Source organism: Dryas octopetala, chromosome 9 (assembly GCF_963921425.1).
Source record: "Dryas octopetala chromosome 9, drDryOcto1.1, whole genome shotgun sequence".
Taxonomy (NCBI): domain Eukaryota; kingdom Viridiplantae; phylum Streptophyta; class Magnoliopsida; order Rosales; family Rosaceae; genus Dryas; species Dryas octopetala.
The window spans coordinates 9,812,433-9,838,781 of NC_141374.1; the positions used below are offsets into that span (position 1 = coordinate 9,812,433).

The following is a 26,349-nucleotide window of genomic DNA, read 5'->3' on the forward strand; positions in this document are numbered from 1 at the left end:
CACATTCAATCATAATTTTATGGATGGAATTCGGGGAGGATGTGGGAAATTCTGGTATACAATGCAATACCTAAATAGAAGTGATTACATGATATTATGAAGGAGACGTGAGATGATGCCTTGTTTGGCCAAAAGGTTGAATGTGATTAGCACGATTACTACAGTTTAAGTAAGATGGTTTTTGTTTCTGTGGATGAGACTTGAGATTGCGAGAGGCACCATCCGAAGGATTTTTCTAGGAAGGTTCTCACTTCAGAGAGTAAATTACGGTCGGTTTTGTCCTTTTTAGAGGAAAATTACTATAATTCTTCAATTGAATTATCTTTTTGGGTACATAAGGGGAAAAAAAAAGAACCCTCATTTGCTTGTACCATGAATACTAAACTGGAAAGAATTATTAATTATGATGCTTACTCATCATAGAGGAAAACAAAATCAAGCAGCAACTTCTTCCTCCTTAGCAGCAAGCTGGTTCTGAACGTGCTGAGGAACAACATCAAACCTAGCTAATTGCATGGTGTAGGATGCACGACCTTTTGTCATGCCCCGGAGTGTACTAACATATTGGAACATCTCAGCAAGAGGAACCAGTGCATCAACCACCTGCATTAATCCAACACAACACCATTAGACCCAAAAAGCAGAAACATTGGAACAGTCATTTAAGTATGGCTTATTCACACCATTGCCCCATGTGAGATACACTTTTTTTCACTTTGCCCTCTGAAACTTAAATCCTCTCAGTTTGCCACCTGAACTTCACACAGTTGTTGCAAAAGATCCTATGCCGTCAATTCTGTCAATTTTTCCGTTAAAATAGCTAACGTGACACCTATATGGCATGGGTGAGACCCTTTTCTAGTTATGTAAGATCCATGTGGACAAAAAAAATTATAAAAAATTGACATGGATCTTATTATTTTTTAGTTTAAAAATTGTTTTTTTTTTTTTTTTGTTCACATAGATTTTACATAACTAAAAAAGGGTCTCACTCATGCCATATAGGTGCCACGTCAGCTATTTTAACGGAAAAATTGACAGAGTTGTCGGCATAGGGTCTTTTGCAACAAGTGTGTGAAGTTCAGGTGACAAACTGAGAAGATTTAAGTTTCAGGGGGTAAAGTGAAAAAAAGTGTATCTCACAGGGGACAATGGTGTGAATAAGCCTTTTAAGTATTGAACCGAGTTTTATCTATTGTTATTAACAGGTTTTCAGCATCACTCAGTAATCCTAAGGAGGAATGTACATGCTTATCATCATTGTAACATGGTCTCTTGCGATTCAGATGTAACTGCATATAGGCAAATAATAGCTCTCTATTCTATCATGATTCTGTGGACATACCTTGAGACCACCAGGTTTGTCGCTAAAGCTGTTGATCTGACCTCTCCTCGAGTTAAGATCACCAATGACATCTCCCAGATGTTCTTCAGGTGTAACAACTTCAACTTTCATTATTGGCTCAAGCATTTTTGGGGCAGCTTTCTTTATCCCCTCCCGGAAAGCACCTCTGGCTGCCAACTGGAATGCCAAGACACTTGAGTCAACATCATGGTAAGAACCATCTACTAGTACAGCACGGACATCGACGACAGGAAATCCTGCAAGCACACCATTACTCATACACTCCTCTAACCCTTTCATCACCCCGGGGATGTATTCTCTTGGCACCGCACCTCCCTTGATTTCACTCTTGAACTCGTATCCATTACCAGGCTCCATGGGTTCAAACCGTACAGTGATATCAGCAAACTGACCTTGTCCGCCAGATTGTTTCTTGTACACATACTTCACTTCTGAGACCTTGGAGATGCTTTCCCGGTAGTTTACTTGGGGTGCTCCAACATTTGCTTCCACCTGCAAAGATCAAGCATCCCCAGTTATGAAGATTCAAATCAACAGTACATCCAAGCATTTGATTCTTTGAAAATTCTCAAGAAACTATACAATTAACAAATTCCCAGTTATGAAAATTCAAATCAACAATACATCCAAGCATTTGACTCTTTGAAAATTCTCAAGAAACTATACACTTAACAAATTTCAAGTGAAATCTAGAAATGATAATAATAAAACTATCAATCAGTCTGAAAACAGAAGAAAATTTTAGCAGAAAAAGTTACTCTTTGATGATCCAGCCATAGTGATTAACCACTCAAGAGTAACTTAACTCTCTCTCTCTCTCTCTCTCTCTCTCTCTCTCTCTCTCTCTCTCTCTATATATATATATATATATATTGTTGACCAGGAAAATGGCACTGCATGAATATACATGATTTCACCTTATCAATGACCTTAATTGCCAATTAGATAATATAATATGTTAGATGGTGTAGCAGGAGAGAATCACTTCTATGTGCAACCTGGTTTCACAACTCAAAATGGTGGATAAATGCTCGAATCTGTATGTAGGTGAATACTATCTTTATATGGACATATATGTATATATATATATAAGATACATGCATGAGCATTGTTGAGAGTAATAATCCAGAAGATGACAACATGAGAGGTATAGAGCGCCAATAAAAATAGCATTTCTAACATCTTTTATGCTGGAAGGTAAAAGATCAGATACAAAATTGACAATCAGAAACAAAGAGTAGCAGATATAGACCTTGAATTCCCTCTTGAGCCGATCAACAATAATCTCAAGATGCAATTCTCCCATTCCTTCAATCACTGTCTGATTGATCTCTTCATCCCGTGAGAAGTGGAAAGAAGGATCTTCCTGAGCCAGCTTAACCAAACCAGCTCCCATCTTATCAACATCAGCTTTAGTTTTGGGTTCAATTGCCACCTTAATCACAGGATCAGGGAAGTCCATTCGTTCAAGCACAATAGGATGCTCAGGGTCACTCAATGTTTCACCTGTAACGGTATCTTTTAGACCTGCAAGTGCAACAATATCACCAGCTAAAGCTACCTTAACATCCTCCCTACTGTTTGCATGCATTTCTAGAAGTCTACCAATCCTCTCCTTTTTCCCCTTGTTTGCATTCAGTACATATGACCCAGCAGTTAGCTTTCCTGCATAGATTCTCACAAATGTAAGGGATCCCACAAATGGGTCGCTCATGATCTTAAATGCTAGCCCAGCAAATGGTTCGTCATCACTTGCAGCCCTTTCAACTATCACTTCTGGGTTATCTGCATCAGTCCCCTTCATTGGTGGCACGTCAAGTGGTGAAGGCAAATAATCCATGACAGCATCAAGCAATGGTTGAACACCCTTATTCTTAAAAGCTGAGCCACATAATACTGGCACAAAACTATTTGAGATGGTTCCCTTCCTAATTAATTTCTTAATTGTATCCTCATCCGGTTCAACTCCTTCTAGATAGCCCTCCATAGCTTCATCATCTAACTCAACTATGTTTTCTATCATCTCCGCCCTGTATTGTTGAGCCAGCTCCTGAAGATCAGATGGAATATCCTCATACACAAATTTTGCACCCAACTCTTCTCCAGTTCAAAGTATAGCTTTCATCCTCACAAGATCAATAACTCCTTTAAAATTATCTTCTGCACCAACTGGAATTTGAATAACAAGTGGTTTGGCACCCAAATTTGTCACTATCATGTCTCTTGTTCGGAAAAAGTTTGCGCCAAGACAATCCATTTTATTGACAAAGCAAATCCTGGGCACCCCATATTTATCAGCTTGTCTCCACACAGTTTCAGATTGAGGTTCCACACCAGCAACACTGTCAAACAAACATATAGCGCCATCCAGTACCCTGAGAGCCCTTTCCACTTCAAGAGTGAAGTCAACATGGCCCGGAGTATCAATAATGTTAATCCTGTGTTTGTCCCAAAATGTTGTAGTTGCAGCAGAAGTTATGGTAATGCCTCTTTCCTGTTCCTGCTCCATCCAGTCCATAGTTGCTGTTCCTTCGTGTACCTCCCCGATTTTATAGTTTTGTCCGGTATAATACAAAATTCGTTCCGTTGTAGTAGTCTTCCCCGCATCTATGTGAGCCATAATTCCAATGTTGCGATAATCCTCTAACGATCCTCTAACGGTACTGTACGCTTTCCATCTGGCATAAAGAACAATGAAATAAAATGAATCCAACTCTGCTATGCTAGTTGTTAAGCTAATATTGGTACAAATATTAATAGTAAACTGAAAAACACAGAAGCATAGAGAATTTCCAGGTAAAATTATAAAGTCAGTTAAAGAATCTCCTAAAATATATATTATTAAGGCACACCATTCGGTTATAACTTGGAAAGATAGAAAGGCATTACCAATTGTGTTCCCTAGCATCAAAAGAGGTAAAGGACCATATAGAGGCTAACTCTTAGAATTGTTGAGAATTTCGAATTCCTATCATTAATCAGTGCAAAAACAGCTTTAGCATACCCCTACTTTGACAAAGAAGGCCTGTTGGCTCTGTCCTTCATGCAGAGTATAAGACTGCAACTGTTTCGATACACACAACAAGATTATGGGGAGCCAAACCCAATTTCACAAATCTCTCTTTGATTGTCTCTTTTGATTTTGAGGACGAAACCATGTGGCACATGATCACCAAAGGGGCTTTTGTGAAGTTGGGCAAATGGGTTCTTTGATCAGCTTCACTAGTGCTTCCAAAGCTCCTTCAATCTCAGCCAAAGCTCTTTCTATAGGCAGCCACAAAAACTTGAGCAACGCGCGTTAGAGGGCTGCCTCCTGGCAGTCTATGCCTGTATAGAGGGGTACCAACAAAGAATACCACATTCGATATGCCATAGCAACTGCCAGTGACCCAAAGGCATTAAAAATGGGACATTACATTGCGGGATTTTGTCAGAGAAGCTGACCGTATACACACACAACATATATGTCTGTAGAGATTTTCTTTTTGTGTTTCTGTTTGTTTATTTATTCCTGCCAATTATCTTGTGCACTGATTTATGTAGGTGACACCATCGAAGTCCTCGAAGTCAACACTTGAACTACACCCAACAAATGGAAGCCAATCTCATATCCATAGGACATTCAATTATCTTCCTTCAATAAACCTAAACTAAATTACAAGTTTAGAGCATATTAGGAATACAGTAAGCTAAGCTACTTCTACCCAGGTTGCAAATTGACAGTGAATGTTTGGTGAAGTAGATAACTATGGACTACAGAAACGATATCTTATCAAAAACTCATATTAGAATACCAAAATCCTAAACAAAAAGGTAGGTTTAATTATTATAGTTAAAAGTACCATTATTTGTGTTATAAATATTCAGTTTGATTAACTTTAAATAAGAACCAAACCAAAATGAACATATTTCATGCAAGAGACTAATTGCCCATCAAACTCACAGAACAATCCAAATTCAACAATTTGAGCAAATGGGTATCCAGAAAAAACTTCAAAGAACAAAAATTCAACAAGAAAGTAGCAGTTAAACCATAGCGAGATAAAGAATAGAAAGAGAAAATGACCATCAGCAGCCATAGCGAAAACAGAGAGATTTCTTCGGCTCTGTTGGCGTAAGTTTGAGAGCTTTGAAGAGTTTGAGCTGAGACGCACATTCCCAAAGAAGTAGGAAAGCGAAGATGAGGTGAGAGAAGAAGAAGGTAGAGGACGAAGACCCAGAAAGCGAGCTGGAGAGAGAAGGATGGTTGGCCGTCTTTGAGGCCCATTGAAGCTGAAACTGTACACTCTCACTGACTCTGTAGCCATTTTTGTTAGCTGTGTGTGTGGGAGAGAGAGTCAGAGTTCGTGGGGGGTTTTGGCGCTCTATCTGATATGACCCGTTATGGATTGTGGTGGCGTGGAGTTTTGGGGATAACGAGAAACCAAGTGGTGCTTGTGACTTGTGAGATGTTGCTTCATAAATATGGAAAAGAAAAGCACATACAGTTTTATCTGGTGGAGAAGAGGGTTCCAACTTCCCAACTTCTTAGAAAAATATTATTAGACAAATATTTAGTTGATCATTACTTATTTAGTAAAGCTTTTACATTTTAATTTTTATCAATTTTTAAACATAGACGGTAGATGTTGAAAAATCCCATTTCAGACTTTGCAATGTTAAAATTGGTGGACATAATGACCATTAGGGGTATTTTTCTTTTCTTATTTTTTTTTTAATTAAAGCTAAGTTATGATTTTAGTTTTTGTAGTTTGAGTTATTTTTATCTTGGTTCTTATAGTTTAGATTATTTTTTATTTAGAAACCTGTACTTTAGACTATTTTTCACTTTGAACTTATTTATTTATGTGCTGCTGTTACCAAGATACCTTGATTTGAAAATTTTTAAAATACATGAATTAGATTGACAAAATTAAAACATAAAAACCAAAGTGAAAATAAATGTTCCAAATTACAAAGAATAAAATTGAGTTATTTATACTTACACACTTTGAGATTTATCGTTTTTTCATATACACATTCTGGGGTTTAAAAAATTACACATACACCCCTGATGTTTCAAAATTGTTACATATAACCCCTTATAAGAGAAAATAATAAATTAACAAAGAAAAAAATATTTGTATTGAGGTTGAACCTTACACCTTGAGTAATCTTATTAGGTCATTTCACTCCTTAGCATATCTTTTTGCATATCTTCTCATCATTTTTGTCTCACTATAAGGGATTATATGCAACAGTTTTAAAACCTCAGGAGGTGTATGTGTAATTGAATATTTTTTGCTCATTATCAGACAATCATCGTGGGTTTTTATGATCCCATAAAGAATCAAATTTATTTAAATGTTCCTGCTATTCTATATTTCCTTGAAAAATGTGCTCAACCTACAAGAACTGTCTATGATATTTCAAAAAAGGTGGGGGTTTTTACTTTTAAAATCTTAGGGGGAGTATATGTGAAAAGATGATAAACCTCAGGAATGTAAGTGTAAATAACTCAAATAAAATTATAATATTGCATTATTTTCTGCACAGTGCACGAGAAGAGAAACTATAATTTTTCCCAAAATTTCTAGCCTTGAAGAATGAAAACGGCTGTGAAGCTGCCACGTAGCTTACAATTTATATCATGGGCCCATGCAAACTGGAAGCTTGGAGCAGTACACGTCTTCATCACATTCATGTCTTCCAGAAGCCCATACCCATCTAAGCCCAACCCATCAACCCACCCTCCTCTTCCCCTGTCCCCTTTCTTCGTAGCCTCAGCAACCCACTCTCTTCCCTTCTATCTTCTTCTTCTTCAATTCTTGTTGGGTTCTTGTTCAGTTGCTTCGTTTTTTGCTGTGATGACTTAACCCCATTACCCAGAAAAGGTATTTATTAATCTCCTTTTTTTCTTGTAAACTTGTTTTTTAGTTTTCTTGTTTGCTGTGTTGAGTTTGGTTGCTTGGTTCCGTTTATTCTTTTGCAGCCATAAATAGAATTTTGGTGATATTACATTTGGTCTTGTAGTCACTTATTTTGGGGCTGCTTTATTGCTATTAGAGGATTGATAATATGCTATTATGGTGCATTTTCTATTTTCTTATAATGGTGGACTATGTGCCAGTGTTGTTGTTTTCTTACTAATCTGCTATAGGCTGCATTTTCTATTTTCTGATAATGATTTGGTTTAGTTATCTGCTTATGTATTGCAGTTTTCATTCTAATAGCATATTAGTAATATGTATTTAGTGAGGTTATTTTGGTGCATTTGGTTGATGTATGAATATCATAGGTTTAGGGTTGATTTCAGTGATTAACATGTGCTCTTTTTCACTTCTAGTTTGGCAACTTATATTATTTTCTTTTCTTTCCAGAGTAATTCATGTTAATATCTATGTGGTTTTGACATAGTGATATCAACGGATATCTCTATTGTAAAATTATGGAGATAGAAAATGGGAAGTTCAGCTGGCTCCTCTCTTTTTGATTTATTACAGATAAACTATCATGATGTCATCAATTGCATTAGCTGCTTCAGCAGCTCTTCTACCGTCCAATTGTGGGGTAAATCACAGGGCTAGGCTATTTCCCAGTTTCTCGAAAAGATACGGGACCAAGGAATCATTATTTGCAGGTTCTAAAAAGAAAGGATTTCGGTTCATTGTTGCTTCCAGTGCAGCCAGGAGGAATGGAGGTGTTGCGGAGATATCTGAAGCTGAAACTGCACCTCAATTTTATCCTTGGCCAGATAAGAAGAAACCAAGGGTGTGTATACTAGGTGGTGGGTTTGGAGGTCTATATACTGCGTTAAGACTAGAATCATTGGTGTGGCCTGATGGCAAGAAACCTCAGGTGCTCCTTGTCGACCAGTCTGAACACTTTGTTTTTAAGCCAATGCTGTATGAGATTCTGTCTGGAGAAGTAGATGCATGGGAGATAGCTCCTCGTTTCTCAGATTTGCTGGCAAATACAAGTGTGCTGTTTTATCAAGACAAGGCCAAATTCTTATATCCTTCTGATAAATTGGAAATGAATGGACCCATACAATCAAGTCGTGGAGGAACTGTGCTTCTTGAAAGTGGCCTCCTTGTTGAATATGACTGGCTGGTTCTTGCTTTGGGAGCTGAAGCTAAGCTTGATGTTGTACCAGGAGCAACAGAGTTCGCATTGCCATTCTCCACCCTAGAGGATGCTCGTAAGGTTGATCTTAGGTTAAGAAAATTGGAGAGGAGGAACTTCCGTAAGAAATCTCTGATTCGTGTGGCTGTCGTTGGTTGTGGTTACTCGGGAGTTGAGTTAGCTGCCACAGTATCAGAGAGACTGCAAGATAGAGGTGTAGTACAAGCAATTAATGTGCAAACCACAATCTGCCCAACTGCCCCGCCTGGCAACAGGGAAGCTGCAACTAAAGTTCTCTCATCCAGGAAAGTTCAACTTCTGTTGGGTTACGTTGTCCGCTGTATTCGTAGAGTTGTTGATATGGAAGCTTCTGAAAAGCCAACAGAGAGCATAGGAGTTCAAGGTCTTGGTGCGGAACATGATTTTCAGAGATATATCTTGGAACTTCAACCTGCTGAAAGGGGATTACAAAGTCAAACTGTGGAAGCAGATCTTATATTATGGACTGTCGGGTCTAAATCTCTTCTGCCTAAATTGGAACCTGATGACAAGCCCCATGAGCTTCCCTTAAATTCCAGGGGACAAGTAGAAACAGATGAAACTCTTCGTGTCAATGGCCACCCACGCATATTTGCAGTTGGTGATTCTTGTGCCTTAAGAGAATCAAATGGAAGGCTTCTTCCTGCTACTGCACAGGTTGCTTTTCAGCAAGCGGACTTTGCTGGTTGGAATTTGTGGGCTGCAATCAATGGCCGTCCTCTTTTGCCATTTAGGTTTCAGAATTTAGGCGAGATGATAACTCTGGGGAGAAATGATGCTGCTATTTCCCCAAGTTTCATTGAGGGGCTAACTTTAGAAGGTCCTATTGGCCATACTGCAAGGAAATTAGCGTACTTGATCAGATTACCAACTGATGAGCATAGGCTTAAAGTAGGAATCAGCTGGCTCACAAAGTCTGCTATAGATTCTGTTGCATCTGTACAAAGCACCCTGACTAAGGTTCTCTCAAACTCATAGACCATTATTCGTCCATTATAAACCATGGCTGAATGGTTGTAAAGGATCTGATTGCTGGTAATATAACTATTGCAATTTATGCGTTTTATTAAAGAACAGAAGAAAAAGAAAATGTCTATATTCTCAATCAAAGATGTTCACTATGGTTAGTTCTGGAATGTTCACATTTCACAAGAGTTCAATATTCTATCTATGTTCATTCTCATCATATGTAGAAATGCCAAGTCAATATTAGATGGGTTTATCTCCATTTATTGACATGCAAATGTCATTGTTTCTTCTTATTTGCACGCAAAATCCATATATCCATGCGTCATATCATCCAATTATGGTCTCAACTGACCCTCAAAGTAAGCTTTTCTTTGATGTTCTTTGGTCCAGGGTTTTCGTTTATAATTTTCCATTTGATATAAATAAATAAAAAATTGACCCACAAAATAATTACAGCTTGATATTCATCTATGTGTAGTATATATATTTTACAACTTCCCAAGGGAGCCATCTCCTTTAGGATAACACTCACTGACACACATGTAAGCATCTCACAATTCTAGCAGTTTTTATATCAAATGACTTTGTTTTCCCTAAGGTTTTTACATGGACAGGCAATTTCCCTTGTACCTTTCCCAAGAACCATACAGAATCTAAGGCAAGGCAGCTTTAGCTGAGGCATAGCTGTTGATGAGTGCCAAGGCATTGCTTGTCAGATGCGCCACTTTCACTATGTTCCTGCGGACAATAGTCTCCACATTGCCCTTCATATGTTGCTCATCAAATCCATCCATGCAGGTGTCCTCATCAGTTAATGCAGCACTAACCCATGTTTGAATATCACTCATTTGAAGCTCAAAGTTTGAGCCTCTACCCACATGACCCAATTCATCTATGGACTTTTTGAGCTCATCAACAGCATCACCAACCTCCTCCACACAGTCAAGCATTGCTGCAGTCTCTCGGGGCTTCAAGCCATGGATTTTCGACAACCTCTTCATTGTCACATAGGTTTCTTGGGTGGCTGCAAGGGTCACATTGAGGGCGGTATCAGCTAGAACTTTTGGGTTGGTCTTGATTTTGCCTGCATAGATTGAGAGGGAGTTGTAGCACAATCTTGGATAGATTGTGACACTGCATGATGTTCTTATGTACTCAGTGTTTGTTTTGTTAGAAAATGTTGTAGTGGCTGCAGTGCAGTGGCTTATGTGGTTAAGTAATTGGAGAATGAGCAGAGCCAAGAGTGCAGGCATAAGATAACCTTCCATCTCTCAGAGGTTGGATTTGTAGAGGAAAAGGGTCCCCTAAATATATAGAGAAAGCTAAAGCTTGTGGGTTCCCACTAATTGGGACGAAAAGCTTCAGATATTTAATGGATTATTTTGAAATTTTCTCAGCCATCTAGTTCAGAATATATTCCCATTTGTTCTCAGCCATAACTCAATCATTAATTAACTTAGTCCTCTAAGTGAGCCTCCATGTTTGGAAAAATAGATTAAATTCTGAGACCAAACATAAAAATCATTATTAAATAGCAACAGTAAGTGAAATAAGACAAATAAATTTTAGCATAATAGAATCGTGCACGGTAGCAGTTGAGGCTTGAATGCGACCCATACCAATTGCCCAACATGCTTTCTCTTCCATCTCTGTTGGATATAAGACTTAAATTGATTGATGGGTTGTGTTGTGTTTCCCTTAACTTGGATACAAAAAAAATGGGGCACATGTGTTTATTGTCATTATTAATGAGAATAATTCATGCTCTTGATTACACTTGAATATGCAAGTTACATTTCTTGTTATCCACTTGTCTACGGTGCTTAAAAATTCCATGTGACAAGCAAGAGATGATAGAGATCAGAATGAATTGGCCAATTGGGTATAAATTGGACACCACCTGAAAATTTTATAGTTGCAAGAATTCTGATACTGCTGAAATGAGACACCATGTAACATCTTTTTCATGTGGTATTGACCTTAATTTGGAGCCTCGTAGGAAAAGGAAAAGGAGCCTGCTACATTGGTCTATCCTAATGTGACACATGCTGTTTTTTCTTTTCTTTTCTTTTTTGGCCATGATGCTGCTTTTTCTTTTCAGTTTACCCTTTTAGCACCACCAAACCTTAAAGAAAAGATAGAATTTGATCGATCCTTGGCCTGACGACATATGACTTTATCTGAACCAGCAGATTTTTATATGCACTACCATTGATGTCGGTTCATACTGTTCAGCTGCTACATTTGCTTCTCCATAAAAAAATTGGACATGCACATTATCCAAGTAGGTTTCTGTATATATCTAAGACCTCAGAGAAAGCTTTTTAATTAGCTTGATATACATTTTGGGCAACTCCCTAAATTTAAGTTTTGAGGTCTGCTGGAGCTAAACATGGTATTAGAGCTCTACTTGTAGGTGAGAAGCATACACAGAACTCATTTCAGACATTTTTACTTGAATAAGTTAACCAGTTTTTAGAAATTCATCTTTTGATAATTAAAAAACCGTTTTATTGATTTAGGATTCTTACTATAGAGCCAAGTATTGAATATTTATTTCTATTAAGTAAAGAAACTCAATGAGTCGTATTTATCCCCTTATTAAATATTTTTAAACTCAAATGTGAGACTAGTGATCAACACTCCTTTTTTAAAAATCTTTTAAACGATTATATAAAAGAACAAAGGATAGACGATCATAGAATTCTTATGAAGAGGCCTGCTCAGCAAATATCTATGGCACTATTAGACATTTCAACCAATCAATTTAGGACTAAGATTTAACAGTCATTCAGTCAACACAAAGTAGTATAACAGTGAAGGTGAGGCAGATAAGGGTGTCATTACTGATCTCTCATGCTTCCTTTTACCTTTAAATTGTTTATTCCAATTAAGGACATCTGATAAGAAGCTACCTCTTTTCCTTTTGGACACACAAACACACATATATTAATTGCATATGTGACCTCCATGGCATAGTGTCTGTCTACTCCCAAGTTTACAGCACATGGTCCACAAATTACTTTTATGGGGATTGAGAATGTCACCATCCCCCTTAATGATTCAGCATTCATGCATATATGTAATTAGTAAGTGCCTGCCCACCATGTATATGGAACTTTCTGTTTTGCCCTCTTCTTAACTAGCTTGATTACTGAAGTTAATTAATTTTAATTAACACCTAATTTGGTACTTTGATACCATATATTTCAAGCACACATCTAGTGAGAAACATCTTTGCTGCTTCCAGAATGTGTTTCAAAGATAAGCTTTAGAATATTTTCTTTGTTTATATAAGATGCCATATCTCATCAAAGGCTCTAAAAGATAAGGCACCCAGATTTTATAATTTATATTTCTGCATCTTTTTTTTGATTGCATTGCATTGATGACGTGTAAAATCAACTAACACTTGATTTGGTCGTTTGCCTGTAAAGGAAGTCCAAAAGTCGTGAATAAAAAAATGACAATAATAAACTAATAATCACATTGAAAATAAAACTTTTCTTTAACCATATCCAATTTTTAGTTCATCTAGCCCGCAAATTGCGGAAAAACTTTCCCATGGTCTGATTGGCACCATGAATTTGTGCATGTACTAGTTATATACAACATCTCTTTCACAATATGAACATGAAATTTATCTCACAATATGTTTATAAACTCATCATGTAAAACTAATTACATAAGATTCACATGTATATTGTAAGAACAGATTATATAGAATTGGGCAATAAACTGACAAGAAGATTCTAAAAAATATTATAAACACATACTTTATAGAAAGCTAAATTTGTGTATCAGATTTTATAGTAAGCTAAATGAGTGAAATGTTCATCTAAATGAACATAAATTTGGGTTATGATCGTGTAAATGAATGAAATGATAAACATAATTCTAGTGCCTCATCATCTGCCTGGCAGACTCTAATTATCACAAAGACATTGATGAAGATTGTCGTGCAGTGATAAGGCACTAGAATATTTCTATCATGAAATGCTTTTATAAAGAAATTCTAGAAAATTGTATGCTAATTCTGTGTATTAGATATTGATCACCCAATAAACTGACAAGAATATTATCAGAAGTTACAAGTCTAACTACTCTTCAACACATCAGAAAAATATGGATTTTTCTTTTTCTCTGCAAGTGAAGATTTTAATATCGTTAGATAGACAAGCAGCAACTAGTATACATCATTGCAACAAAAGGGTACCCTAACTTCAAAGAAAACCCTCAACAAAACGTACACCAGCTTTTACAAAGTTCTTTAAGGGCATCTTCTGTGACATAGCCACCCTCCTATTCTTTATGGGCATTTAGTTATTTAGTTATTTAATTTTCCTTTCTTCTAAGTTCTTGAACAACGTTGATTGTTTTCTATTGCAATGTAATTTTCTTTTTCCTGATGCAGGAAATTGATAAGGTGATGCATCAAGATTCAATTATTATAAATCTCAGTGGTCACTGTCAGTTCATATCGAACACAAAATATGTTGAAAACGTTTTTCATTCATACTGCCAAACTTACAAGAAAAAGCAAATTGGAAAGGTCAATCAGGTGGATTAAACAAAAGCACCCAACACCATGGTTGAGATGCTCTTTGCAATTCATTATATAGTAACTCAATTAGGCTACAATGTTCAACTTTTTGTTCCTTTTAGTTTCTATCATTCTCTTTATGTAAACCAAAAGGGCAATCCAGATGGGGGGGATGCTCTTCCATTTTGAGTGAGACAGTTCCCATTGATGACTGATTATAATTTGACAGCAACAAACAGAGGCTGTATATTACACAAGACAAAACAAAAGCTTGGCACAATACTTACTTAAGAGATTGTCATTTTACACATCAACTAGCAAGCATAAGACTAACACAAAATCTAGGCCAGCAGGCACTAATTAACCTTACTAATACCATGCCACATTTACATACAACCACCAGCTCTCTTTGTATCATCAGATCTAAGGCTCTTTGGCTGCTGTGGCCGCCCGGTGTCTTGCAGCAAAGCGATTAACCAGGGCTAGTGCATTGCTGGTGACCTGAGCCACATTCATGACCCTTCTTCTTATAGCAGTCTTTATAGTTCCATCCATAACACGACCAGAGAACCCATCAAGACAAGTGTTCTCATCAGTGAGTGCAGCACTCACCCAAGTCTGCACATTGCTCATGTGCCACATGAACTCCTGACCAACTGCTCGACCCACATGGCCTAATTCCCTAACCGATTGGCCAAGCCGGTCCACGCCATCACCCATGTTCTCTATGCAGTCTTTCACAGCCCTGTACTCCCTAGGCCTAATCCCCTTAACTTTGGTCATCTTGGCTACAAAAGATGTAGCTGAGCGCACCCTGGCTAGGCTCACTGTCAAGGCAGTTTGAGCTAGTTGTCGTTCACTTTGTCGAATGGCACTTGCATAACCTGCAAGGCATTGAACACACAGTGCAGGATAGCGAGTGGCCCTGCATGATGCTTTGATGAAATCTGTGGGGCTGGAGTGTCTGGCAGTGGTGGACTCGGCTATGTCAAACATGTAAAGAACATGGAAGAGAAGTACTACAGAAAGGCCAAGTCTTGCCATGTCTGCAAGGAAAGGATAGAGATGGACAGGATTTGTAGGACATGAATGATATGAGAGTTAATTATATAGAGAGAACTCAGAAAAGTGGTCACATGCCTACTTTTCTTTTAGCTTCTTCTACTTCTGCTTTCCGTCTTTTTTTTTTTGTTTTTTGTTTTGTTTATCTCTTTAGTCTCTTTGCTGTTCTTTACTTTTTTCCACTCTGTTTGGTTGCAAGGAATATAAGCTCACCAGTTTTCTTCCACTTTAAATCCACATCTTCTCATTTACTGTATAGAGTAAATGTAAGCCTAACCCTTTTAAACACCAAAGCACCCACCTACTGTACATTTTTTTTGGGTCTGATCCCACCTAATGTACTTTATTACATTGATTTGAATAGGGTTTGGGCCAGAAACATAATCAGAGTGAGATTTGCCCAACAAGCACTGGTCTATGTCAAATGGTCTAACTAGTGGGATTTTCCTCCTAAAATATGCTTTTGTTACTTACATGAATAATAACTAAAGTTAGTGATAACTTCCATCAATTCATGGTACTAACTAAATATAAAATTATTAATAATTAATTCAAGAGTAATAATAACGAGTTAATTATACTTACACCCCCTGAGGTTTATCGTCTTTTCACATACACCCCCTGAGGTTTCAATAATTACACATACACCCCCTGAGGTTTGAAAACTATTGCATATAACCCCTTACAAGAGAAAAAAATAAAGAAATAAAAAAGAAAATATTTGTATTGAGGTTGGACCTTACACTTTGAGTAATCTTATCAGGTTATTTAATCCCTTAGCATGTCTTTTTGCATAATTTTTCATAATTTTTCGTCTCACTATAGGGGGTTATATGCAACAGTTTTGAAACCTCAGGGGGTGTATGTGTAATTATTGAAACCCCAGGGGGTATATGTGAAAAGACGATAAATCTCAGGGGGTGTAAGTGTAATTAACTCCAATAATAACTATATATTAAGCAAGTTGCAGACCATGATAGGGAGAGGCCACTAAGTTAATAACTATATATTAAGTTATACCAAAAACATAACCTACCTTCATCTAAAGGCACACAAAGATAAGTGATGATATATTATCATTATGCAAGTCTATGACTCGTCGTTTGAGAACAAACCCAACTAGGTCACTAATCACTGTAACTCAACCCAAACGTGCCACCTAACAGAGGCAATTAGAAATAAAATATACCAACGGTTGTGAAATTTGCATAATTTTATATGCAAAGATTATATCAAGATCAGCTTATTACCTATGTAATTCTTTGGACCTTTTTTTTTTTTTTTTTTTTTTCTGCAAGACTCATTTCTCCGAATGGGGACATAATTTTCCATCAATTTCCATGGGCTTTTTAGTCATTCTCGTTACTTGTTCCCCGACTGCTTTTCTCAGTCACTGTTTCTAGCTTTTGCAGCTCGTTGATTCTGTAGTTGGTTATGAAATTAGATTCATGTGCATTCCACCCAAATTTTCTACCCGAGCTTACCTAGCCAAGCAGTGACACGCATGTACTGATCCGCACTTCGTAAAAAGCCAAAAAACCACCAAAAAAAAAAAAAGGACATACATATCTCAGGCTTAAATGTCAACCGAATCCTGGCGGTTGGATTTTTGTGCAAGCAGTTCATGCAGCTAATTATAGAGGGAGGAAACTAAGGCACACTCCTCTTCCAAGTTTCAAGCACAGACTTGATAGATTAGCCGGCATATATGTTAAAAATCAGAAAGTTATGTGCAAGACATCGAACTGCATTTTACTTTATGCCCTGTTCAAGTGCTTTCCAAATCAGTGACCACTTTCGCAGGTCACTGGTTCTCAAGGACTCAAGGTTCAAATCCATTGTTAGTTTCACATTTCTATGAATTTATCAGCAAACAACGTGAAGAGAGTCCATTAACTTTAAGGTACTTGTAGCTCAAAAATTCACCAAAAGTACTAAATTTCACAAATTTAATTTTAAGGTAATATTAACTTATCAACAACTATAAATTTAATTTTCAGGTAACATTAACTTACCCAAAACTACAAATTTAATTTTCAGGTATCATAAACCTACCCATAACTCAAAACAGCTTCAGCACTATGCAAACAAATTTAATCGTAAAAAATTTCAATTTTCACCTGCAGTTTCAGTTTTTCAATTTTCACTCGCAGTTTTAGTTATGGATAACACTCTTATTAAGTCGCAGTTTTAGTTGTCTGACACAGTTAACAAACTTAAAAAGTCGCAATTTCAGTTCATAATTTTAATATTTTTCTAGATCTTTTGACAAAAAAATAAAAAAAGTTCCAAATCTGCGAAGAAGAAGAACAAGAAGATGATGAAGAGAGAGATAAGGGGAGAGAGAGAGAAGAGGAAAGAGAAAAATAAAAAATAAAGTGGCAATTGACCATATTTCAAAATAAGCCAACTGACACCCGCTCTTGCAATGCAATTGATAGTTATTTTATTGTTAAATAAAATTAATTGGTGCGCTAAAGATTAAATAGGATGCATAACATGCACCATATAGTAATTAATTCTTTATTTATAGGCTTCAGGGATGACTTGAGATGAAAATCCAAATCTCCTAATTTTACATGAAATAAGACTCCTACTATTTATCTAATACATTAAATAAATAACAAATACATTAGATAAATATAGACAACCACATAAATATTAATATTCTTCACACCTATTATATAATTAGCGGGGATCAGCATGAGCATTTAATTTGGCACGTCTAGGCCCGCCCATGAATCGTGCTTGTAATATAGTCCAGCCCCAATCTAAAAGTACGGACTCGGTTCAGTGAAATTGGGCCGGCCCGCCACGTCAGTCAAAGTCTGTGCTCCCCGCTCAAAAGTTTACGGTATTTGCAGTCCCACCCCGAAATTGACGTGTATTTACAATTCCTCCCACTCTCTTACTCTCTGTTTAGTGTTTAGTCTGTCTTTCACCAATGCCAAGATCGAGCAGAAGAAAGTCCGGCCCAAAGAGTCTATAGCGCAGAGTCTTGTTCTATTAATCTCTTCAGGCCAGAGCCAGGTCAGCCTTCTTGTTCGTGCTTTTTTTCACAGGTCAATCTCTCATTCAATTAGGGTTTCTCACAATTGATTATGGGAACGTTGTTTTGGGTATGTTGTGTTTGGCTCGTTGAAGTCCTAGTTGGTTTTAGGATTCCTAATCAGTTTAGGAAACTAGAGAAAAGTGTGCACAAGTATTTCTTAGTAGCTTTAGGAAATAGTTGTCTTTAGTATTCCTAGTTGATTTAAGGTTAGATTTAGGAAAGAAAGTTCCTTTCCCTATTCTAGAACGTTTAGGCTATCATAATAAGTTAAGGAATGTAATCAGCAGCTTATATATATAAGAGAAATTATTCTGTATAACCGCTATATTGACACGTGGTATAACCAGTCTATTTGTCATAATATGAGTGGATGTTATTAATATTATACCCTACTAATATAAACACATCGTCCAATAATACCCTTACACGTTGGATTGGTTATATCACATGGCGGTATATCAGTTATACTCTATAATTTTTCTATATAAATAGGCTTGCTGGAATTTCTTCAGAGAATATATAAGGGACAGAAACAAAAAAGGTCAAGAGTGATAGAGAGAAGGGAAGCTCGGGTTTTGGGGATTAGTTAGGGTTTTCAATAGGTTCTTGTAATCTCTTTCTAATCTTCATAGTGCAGCTGTGATTCTCTAAAGATCACACGGGGATGTATGCAAAGTTAGCCGAACCTCGATAACAAATCTTGTGTGTGTTTTACAGTCTTTGTTTTCTCTTATTATTTGCATAGCATCTAAGTATAAGTCCATCAATAATCAAGATCAAAGCACTTAGGGACATAATAAACAACAGGGGTTTCTCACAATTGATTCTGGGATCCTTGTTTTTATATAATGTATGTAATATTGTGGCGTTTTTAACTTGAATTAGATGCTGGGGAGATTGTGGGTTGATATGTCCGTTTATTAGCCTTTTTGTTTGCACTTAGTTTGGCTTATTTCTTGATATCTATTGGGATATCATAATGTTCATTGGAATTGTTTAGAAAAAAATTTTGGGTTATGAGTTAGCATAGTCTTTACACTGGAAATAGTGTTGACTTAGGGCTTTCTCACCTAAGCAATGAGTACTCGAGCACCTGATATGTTATGTGCTACCAGTCATAATTCTCGTAGTAAAAAGGGGAATAAATGTCATTATTTTCCATGTTGAGGCAATGCAAAGGCTGGATCAAGACTAGGCATAATAATGTAAATTGAATTCGATACACATAAGATTTGGGGTCCACCTTATTTCAGCTGTGGTTTGCTTCATTGGTGCAAACTTACATGAGAAAGTGATAAATAAGTGGTCCAAGATTTGATCTCAACTGCTATTTTATCTTCTTAATTGTTGTTGTTTCTCCATTCTTACATGTTACTGCTTGTCAAATGGTACTTTTCTACATGCAGTTACTCTTTTAGTTGATTGTTTAGACTTTGAAATGTGAAAAGGAAAAAACATAATTTGTGCTGCTTGAATTATGTGTATTTCAAATTTCCGTTGTCTTGCACTTATCATTCAAGTAGTCAACTATTCTTGTATGTTCTTTCCCCCAGATTTTTGTATATATCAATATTTGCAAACTTTATGCCTTATTAAAGCAAAAATTTACATGTGGTGAAGATTAGGTGTATAACTCTTATGACAAGTTTCTTTAATTATTAAGTTTATGCATTTACATCTCTGAATGAGTCTATGTTACTTGAAATTGAGGTTGAATATCTCCTATACCTACATCAGATCTTCCAATTAAAGAGTTTTTCAAACTTTTATAAGCAATGTAATCCACTAATCCTTGGCTGCTGGATGGTTGGGTCATAGAGTTTGGGGAGATGGGATATTTCCTAATCATATGAATTTACTCATGTTATGTATCATAATACATCTTTCAGACTAATGAAGCTATGACAATTGAAATCTAGTAATTGAATTCTTATTTTAGTCTTTTGAATAGTTTATGTTTCTTTCTTTTATGCTAAATTTTGATTTTTGAAATTTGTCTTGCATATTTTGTGAAGGTTTAGTGCTTTGTTGAATCACAATGGTAGAGTTGTACATCTGAACTCTTATAAGTAAAAATTATCCTCTTTTATGTTCATCACTAATGTACATGGTACACATGGCATTTGAAGTTTGTTCAAGAGATGGGGCTGAGAGTGCTTAATTTCTGGTCTGCTGCTGCCGTTTCCTTTAGCATGCATGGAGTGAAGAGAGATTTCACTGATTTAAAAAGTTATATGATCTGTGTAACTTTGGACTTATGAAATCACTCAGTTGCGTGACCAAACCAAGATATATTTAAGATAAAATCCAGTCTATTAGCATATAAGAGTTGTATTTTTTGATTCGCAAATTCAAGAATGATAGTCCTATTGTATTCTAATTTCCTGATCACCCCTTATCCAGTCAAAATTCCTTGAAATGTGAAAAGGAAAACATAATTTGTTCTGCTTGATTATGTGTAATTTTCATTTCCGTTGTCTTACACTTATAATTCAAGTAGTCAACTATTTTTTATTCTTTATTCCAAGGATAACAAAGCTGAGCCAGTGAAGGAAAATAGTGATAGCATGGGGAAGAACAAAGGCAGAAACAACAAGAAGAAAGACACAGGGGTGAAGGATAACAAAGATCACAGCAAGATTCCAGCCTTGAAGGAAGAACAAGATACTTGTGCTCAGACTTCCAAGGATAATGAAGCTAAGCCAGTGAAGGAAAATAGTGATAGCACGGGGAAGAACGATGACAGCAAGCAGGAGGAGGAGGAGGAGAAGAAGAAGAAGAAGAAGAGGAGGAAGAAGAAGAAGAATACAGACAAGGGGATGAAGGAAGAAGAAGATCCTTGTGCTCAGACTTCCAAGGGTAAGGAAGCTGAGCCAGTGACGGAAGCCAAGCCAGTGAAGGAAGTTAAGCCAGTGAAGGAAGATGATGCTTGTGCTCAGAAACCACCCTCTGAGGTCCCTAAAAGACTATATGCAAATCTATTTCCTGATAAATCTGCTCCAAAACCTAAACCAAAACAAAAACCATCTTTCATAACATCATTAATTATAGGGTAAATTACAATTTAATACCTCAACTTTATCTCGGATTTCAAGTTAGTACCTCAAGTTTAAAAAGTTGCATTTCAGTACCTCAACTTTCATTTTGTTGCAATTACATACCTCCGTTAGCTTTTCCATCTGTCAGACCGTTAAGTGCTTACGTGGCACAGTGACGTGGCTTTAAAAAATGCCACATAGACAAAAAAAATAATAAAAAATAATAAAATTTTTAAAAATAAAATAAATAATTATAAAAAACCCTAATAATTAAATTATAAAAAACAAAAATACATTTATTTTATTTATTTCATTTCTCTCCTCTCTCAGTAGCCGCCGCCGCCCCCCCCCCCCCCCATCTTCTTCTTCTTCTTCTTCTTCTTCTTCTTCTTCCCCAACAAATCAACCCAAAACCATAAAAAAAATCAACAAAAATCATCAAAATAAATCAACACAAATCAACCCAAAATCCATTTCCAGTACACCCAAACCCACAACCCTTCCTTCTTCCCCACCCAGCAACCCAGCAACCCCTTCTCATGCCCCAACCAACAGCCACTCCCCAAAACCCAAGCAACCCTCCTCCCTCCCACCTGAGACCCACACACCACGCGTAGGCAAAAATGGTGTTCTAATTGAAATTTTTGATAGAAAGTGTAGAGATTTTTCTAAAAAAGGGCATTTGAGTAATTTAAAAACCCAAACACCTCACATTAAATTAGCCTCCTCTCTCTTCCTTCTCCCTCACCCATCCTTGCGCACACACCGGCCATCACTGCAAGTCTCGCCGTTGGCCACCACCCATCAACCCAAAGCCACCGCGCGACCCTCTCTCGCTCGCACAAACCACCTGCCGACGCCCCTAACAGCTAGCCTCCGCACGCACAGAAAAACAACTTAGAAAAACTCAGCTGACACCAGCAGCCGTCGCCGGCCGTTCCAGCCTCCTGAGACCTCCGGCGAGCCTCCCTCGACGCCGACCACTCCTCTAGCAAACCCAGCCACCTCTGCGCGCGATTTCAGCTCGAAAAAGGACACTCTTGACCGCTGGTTTCTCTTCCATCCTCCAACCAGATTCTGGCGCCAATCACCTCCATCGTGGGTGGGTTTTCTTCCGCATTCTCTGGGTTTTCATTTCCTCTGGTTTGCTAGCTCAAAAAATCTTGAAATTTGAAACTTCAAATTATGGGATTTTGAGGCCATTTTGGGTTAATTTATTGTTCTGATTAGGTACTGTTCTTGCTGTCTTCTCTAACAAATCTCATTCCTAAGAACCTAAATTGTGGTTTAAGATTGATTGATTGAGTGGATTTGAGGAATTTTAATAATTTTGGCTAATTTTTTGTCTTGAGTGGAACCTCTTGGGCGGCAATCACTACAATTTCAAACCCCCACTGTATTTTTGTGATTTTAGGATTTATTTTTGGCACATGTTGAGTAAGTCGTTGATCTTGATTATGTTAAATGTGTTTGGGGAAGCTAAAATGGTTTTGGGACTAAGATTGGAGATGTCATTGATGCCGATCTTACTCTAAGATGAATGTACCGATCAAATTAAGCCCAGAAGGTTTTCTTTTAAGTTTAGGACTAATCTTGAATAATTGGGTGATGTTGGTTTGAGCCGGGAAGGTTAGGGTAATTGAGGAGATGTCTGTGGGTTTAAATTGTGCGTCGTAAATCCTTGCGTCGGATGAGAGACGAATGTGTCTTTAGGTCTCGGACACACACACACCTTTAATGTTGTCGAGTCGAGACTAATTGTGTTTTATTGTTTATTTTATAGGCAAGACGACCGTGACTCGTGACGATCCGGCAGAGGATCGAAGCTATGGCTATCTTTGTGAGTGGATTCTTGTTTCTTTAAATGTTTTATGAATTTGTGATTTAGTTTGGATTTGTAATTTTAGTTGAGAATTATAAGTTTAAATAGACTTTTGGTTTCCGAAATGTTTTGCACATTTTATAGTTTAATTCTTTTATTGATTTAATCGAACATGGTTTTACTTCAAAAGGCAAATCAATGACAACATTGAGATGGGATTATCTAAAATTGGAATTAACGACAACCTTCTAAAGCTCATTATGAATTGTATTTCTTCAGTCAAGTTTAGAGTGGCTATGAATGGGGAGCTAACTAAAGCCTTTGCTTCAAGCTGTGGCCTTAGACAAGGGGACCCTCTCTGGCTCTCTCCCCTTGTATCTTTGTGTCGTGCAAGGAAAACTTAAGCCATCTTATTGGCGCCAAGGTTGATGCTAACAATTGGAAGCCAATTCAAATCTCTAAAGATGGTCCTTGCATATCTCACTTGTTCCTTACAGACGATCTTCTCATCTTTGCTGAAGTTTCTCCTTGTCAGGCTATAGTGGTGAAACAATGTATTGATAGGTTCTGTAATAGCTCAGGCCAGATTTTCAACGTTGACATGTCCAAGCTTTACATTTCTCCGAACACCTCCAAGAAAATGGCTACGGCTCCTAGTAGAATTTTCAGGTCAAGTCTTGCCAACTCTCTTGGAAAATATCTTGGGCGGTGCCTTTAATTCACAAACGAATCAACAAAGCAACTTATCAATATGTGGTTGATACAGTTCAGCAAAAGCTTACCTCTTGGAGGAGCAATCTTCTCTCCATGGCCTGCAGAGCTACCTTAATCCAACCAGTTATTTCTGCTCTCCCCATTTATACCATGCAGACCGTGGACTTACTGGTTAGTATTTGGGACTCCTTGGACAAAATTAATAGAAATCTTCTTTGGGGAAATGTTGATGAGCCTACCCATACCCATTTAGCAATTGGTCTCAAGTTAGTTGCCCCAAATATAAGGGAGGCTTGGGTATTAAGAGAACCAAATGGATGAACAAGGCCCTTTTGGCTAAGTCTGGGTGGAGGATGTTGGAAGATGATGAGGGCTTATGGGCTCAAATATAAAGGGGAAAATATCTGAAACAAGGCCAGACTAAGTTTCTTGATTACAAACCATCCCCTGCTGCTTCTCCAACTTGGAAAAGCATATTGGCTGGCTCTAATACCCTAAAGCAAGGGCTTAATTGGAGGATCTAGAATGGAATGATTGCTGGATGGGAAATGAACCTCTAAGAAATAAAGCCACAGTCCATCTCACCAATCAACAACTGGAGGCAAGAGTCTCTGATTTTATTCTTAATCTTTCCTGGGATGTGAACAAGCTGAACCTATTTTTGAATCCAGAAAATTTAATGTGTTTCCATCAGCATGCCTCCTGGTGGGAAAGACTCTAATATGGAAGGGTTCAACTTGTGGGGACTAGTGTAAAAGTGTCTACCTACTAAGTGATTGGTCCTTGTGGAAGGCTCAAGGTCCTCCCAAGATCATATATTTTCTCTGGACCCTCTTTAAAGGAAAGATTCTTACCAACGAGCAAATGGTCAAGCGCCAAATGACTTCAGATCCTTCATGCACAATTTGCAATCATGTTGCTGAATCACAATGGCACATCTGATGGACTGCTTGGATGTCAGATCCATTTGGTCCTCCTTTTCCCAACCATCTCATCTTCAACTGGTCCACGTTTGACAATCACTTTGAGTGGCTAAAAGCCAAAATTAAAGATCGCTCACCAAGCAATTATGGGCTTAACAGGTCTTATTTTCTCAGTGACCTGTTGGTTCCTTTTCAGATGGAGATGCAGCAGAGTTTTTGACCCCTCTTTTAGAGTTCCCCCAAGGCCATGGAAGGTCATTCTTCAGTTTGCCTCTGACTCGAAGCTTGACCGACAAACCTAAGAGAGCTCAGGGTTTTCTTGTAATAAGCTTCTAAATTTACTCTGTACGCCCAACCCCCAAAACCAGTTCTTTAAATCCATCTTTGCAACTGTTTTCTCTTCTTAGTTTTGATTCCAAAGTAACAAAATCATATTCTAATCCAAACTGAAATCTTGAAGTTTAAATAAAAAATTTAACTAAAAACTCTAAACAGCAAACCAATTAAAACATAAAGGAAGATACTAGATTAAACCTTTGAAGAAAAGAGTTCCTCTTGCAATTCACTCTCAAATTCGTACTCACCCTCACTCTACTCAGTTTGGGTTTCTAATAATGCCGCATCCCACATAAGTAAAGGTTCACTAACTATAAAATTATAACAATATATATAAGGCATACTAAATACATAATTAAAGATATTTAAGTATCTAATGTAAAGTCTCCGTATAAAAATCATGTAAAACACTTGATATAAGTTAAAAAAAAAAAAAAAAATTATCGAATACATACCAAATCCTTCGTCTCTGCATGTTGATTCAAATGAACTTTGCAATTTCTTACGTAATCCAACTCTCCAAGGCCACTATTAGTGTAAATCTCCAAGGTTATACATTATGGAATTGGAATGGCTACTAGCATCACATATATTTCAAGAAGAAGAAGAAGTAACTCACTGGTCGGATGAATATAACAACTTTCGGGATGTGATTTTTGAGATTTCAAGTGCAAAGAAAAATGCAAGATACTCTTTGGGTAAGACAACTATTCCGTTTTTTGTTTTCTTTTTGTTTTATTCTTTGTTGTCTAGATTCAAAGTATGTGTGGTGTCTAGGATTAGATACATGGTCTCTAGTATTAATTATGGTTAATTGTATGCTTAGGTTCAGCCTAATGGTACTAGTGGTCTCTAGTATGCAAGCTTATGCTTAATTATTTCTTTTTTGTATAGGCTAAAGCAGTTGTACTTCCACCATTTTTAAAGTCATCTTCAGAGAAATTCTTTTTTCCTATAATGGCTATGGTTGCCTTCCGGTACCATATTGAAGTGGACAGTGCTTATTGGAGACACAAGTATGATCAATGGACCAAAAAGAAAGGAAGGGAGGTCAACATTACAAGCTCGATCTCTGGGGAAGGGAAAGAGTTTTATTGAGCGGTTTTTCACAACAAAACAGGTGGTGTTAAGAAGATTTACACTAATAGTGGCCTTGGAGAGTTGATTACGTAAGAAATTGCAAAGTTCATTTGAATCAACATGCAGAGACGAAGGATTTGGTATGTATTCGATAATTTTTTTTTTTTTTTTTTTTAAACTTATATCAAGTGTTTTACATGATTTTTATACGGAGACTTTACATTAGATACTTAAATATCTTTATTTATGTATTTAGTATGCCTTATATATATTGTTATAATTTTATAGTTAGTGAACCTTT

General features: G+C 37.1%; 5 protein-coding genes, 1 long non-coding RNA gene and 1 pseudogene across 7 annotated transcripts in view; 3 read left to right on the plus strand and 4 right to left on the minus strand.

The window, feature by feature from the left end:
- Positions 1-188: 188 nt before the first annotated feature.
- Positions 189-5,381, minus strand: LOC147273840 (elongation factor G-1, chloroplastic). Its single transcript, XM_086256122.1, has 4 exons — positions 4,256-5,381; positions 2,619-4,044; positions 1,346-1,858; positions 189-603 (listed from the first exon to the last, which is right to left on the minus strand). The coding sequence occupies exons 2-4, from the start codon at positions 3,387-3,389 to the stop codon at positions 436-438; spliced, it is 1,452 nt and encodes a 483-aa protein (XP_086112248.1). The 5' UTR covers positions 3,390-4,044; positions 4,256-5,381; the 3' UTR covers positions 189-435.
- Positions 3,474-5,673, minus strand: LOC147273841 (elongation factor G-2, chloroplastic pseudogene; annotated as a pseudogene).
- Positions 5,674-7,077: 1,404 nt separating this feature from the next.
- On the plus strand, positions 7,078-9,674 carry NDC1 (NAD(P)H dehydrogenase C1). 2 transcript variants are annotated; one of them, XM_086257368.1, is made up of 2 exons: positions 7,078-7,239; positions 7,726-9,674. In XM_086257368.1, exon 2 carries the CDS (start codon positions 7,859-7,861, stop codon positions 9,485-9,487), a length of 1,629 nt encoding a protein of 542 aa, XP_086113494.1. In that variant the 5' UTR covers positions 7,078-7,239; positions 7,726-7,858; the 3' UTR covers positions 9,488-9,674. The 2 variants fall into 2 exon arrangements, with proteins under 2 accessions (XP_086113494.1, XP_086113493.1); XM_086257367.1 differs by having other exon boundaries at positions 7,849-9,674.
- A 119-nt stretch (positions 9,675-9,793) lies between these two features.
- Positions 9,794-10,861, minus strand: LOC147273843 (Plant invertase/pectin methylesterase inhibitor superfamily protein). Its single transcript, XM_086257370.1, has one exon. It carries the CDS (start codon positions 10,744-10,746, stop codon positions 10,132-10,134), a length of 615 nt encoding a protein of 204 aa, XP_086113496.1. The 5' UTR covers positions 10,747-10,861; the 3' UTR covers positions 9,794-10,131.
- Positions 10,862-14,101: 3,240 nt separating this feature from the next.
- LOC147273844 (pectinesterase inhibitor 9-like) lies at positions 14,102-15,146 on the minus strand. Its single transcript, XM_086257369.1, has one exon. The coding sequence runs from the start codon at positions 15,063-15,065 to the stop codon at positions 14,445-14,447; it is 621 nt and encodes a 206-aa protein (XP_086113495.1). The 5' UTR covers positions 15,066-15,146; the 3' UTR covers positions 14,102-14,444.
- A 2,906-nt stretch (positions 15,147-18,052) lies between these two features.
- LOC147273845 (uncharacterized) lies at positions 18,053-21,215 on the plus strand. The gene is made up of 2 exons (XM_086228597.1): positions 18,053-18,145; positions 20,664-21,215. Exon 2 carries the CDS (start codon positions 20,703-20,705, stop codon positions 21,189-21,191), a length of 489 nt encoding a protein of 162 aa, XP_086084723.1. The 5' UTR covers positions 18,053-18,145; positions 20,664-20,702; the 3' UTR covers positions 21,192-21,215.
- A 516-nt stretch (positions 21,216-21,731) lies between these two features.
- LOC147273846 (uncharacterized) overlaps positions 21,732-26,349 on the plus strand; it is a 6,424-nt gene continuing 1,806 nt past the window's right edge. The window contains exons 1-2 of the long non-coding RNA XR_015124232.1: positions 21,732-22,275; positions 22,957-23,013. This is a non-coding gene — a long non-coding RNA (uncharacterized LOC147273846). The remainder of the gene's footprint in view (positions 22,276-22,956; positions 23,014-26,349) is intronic.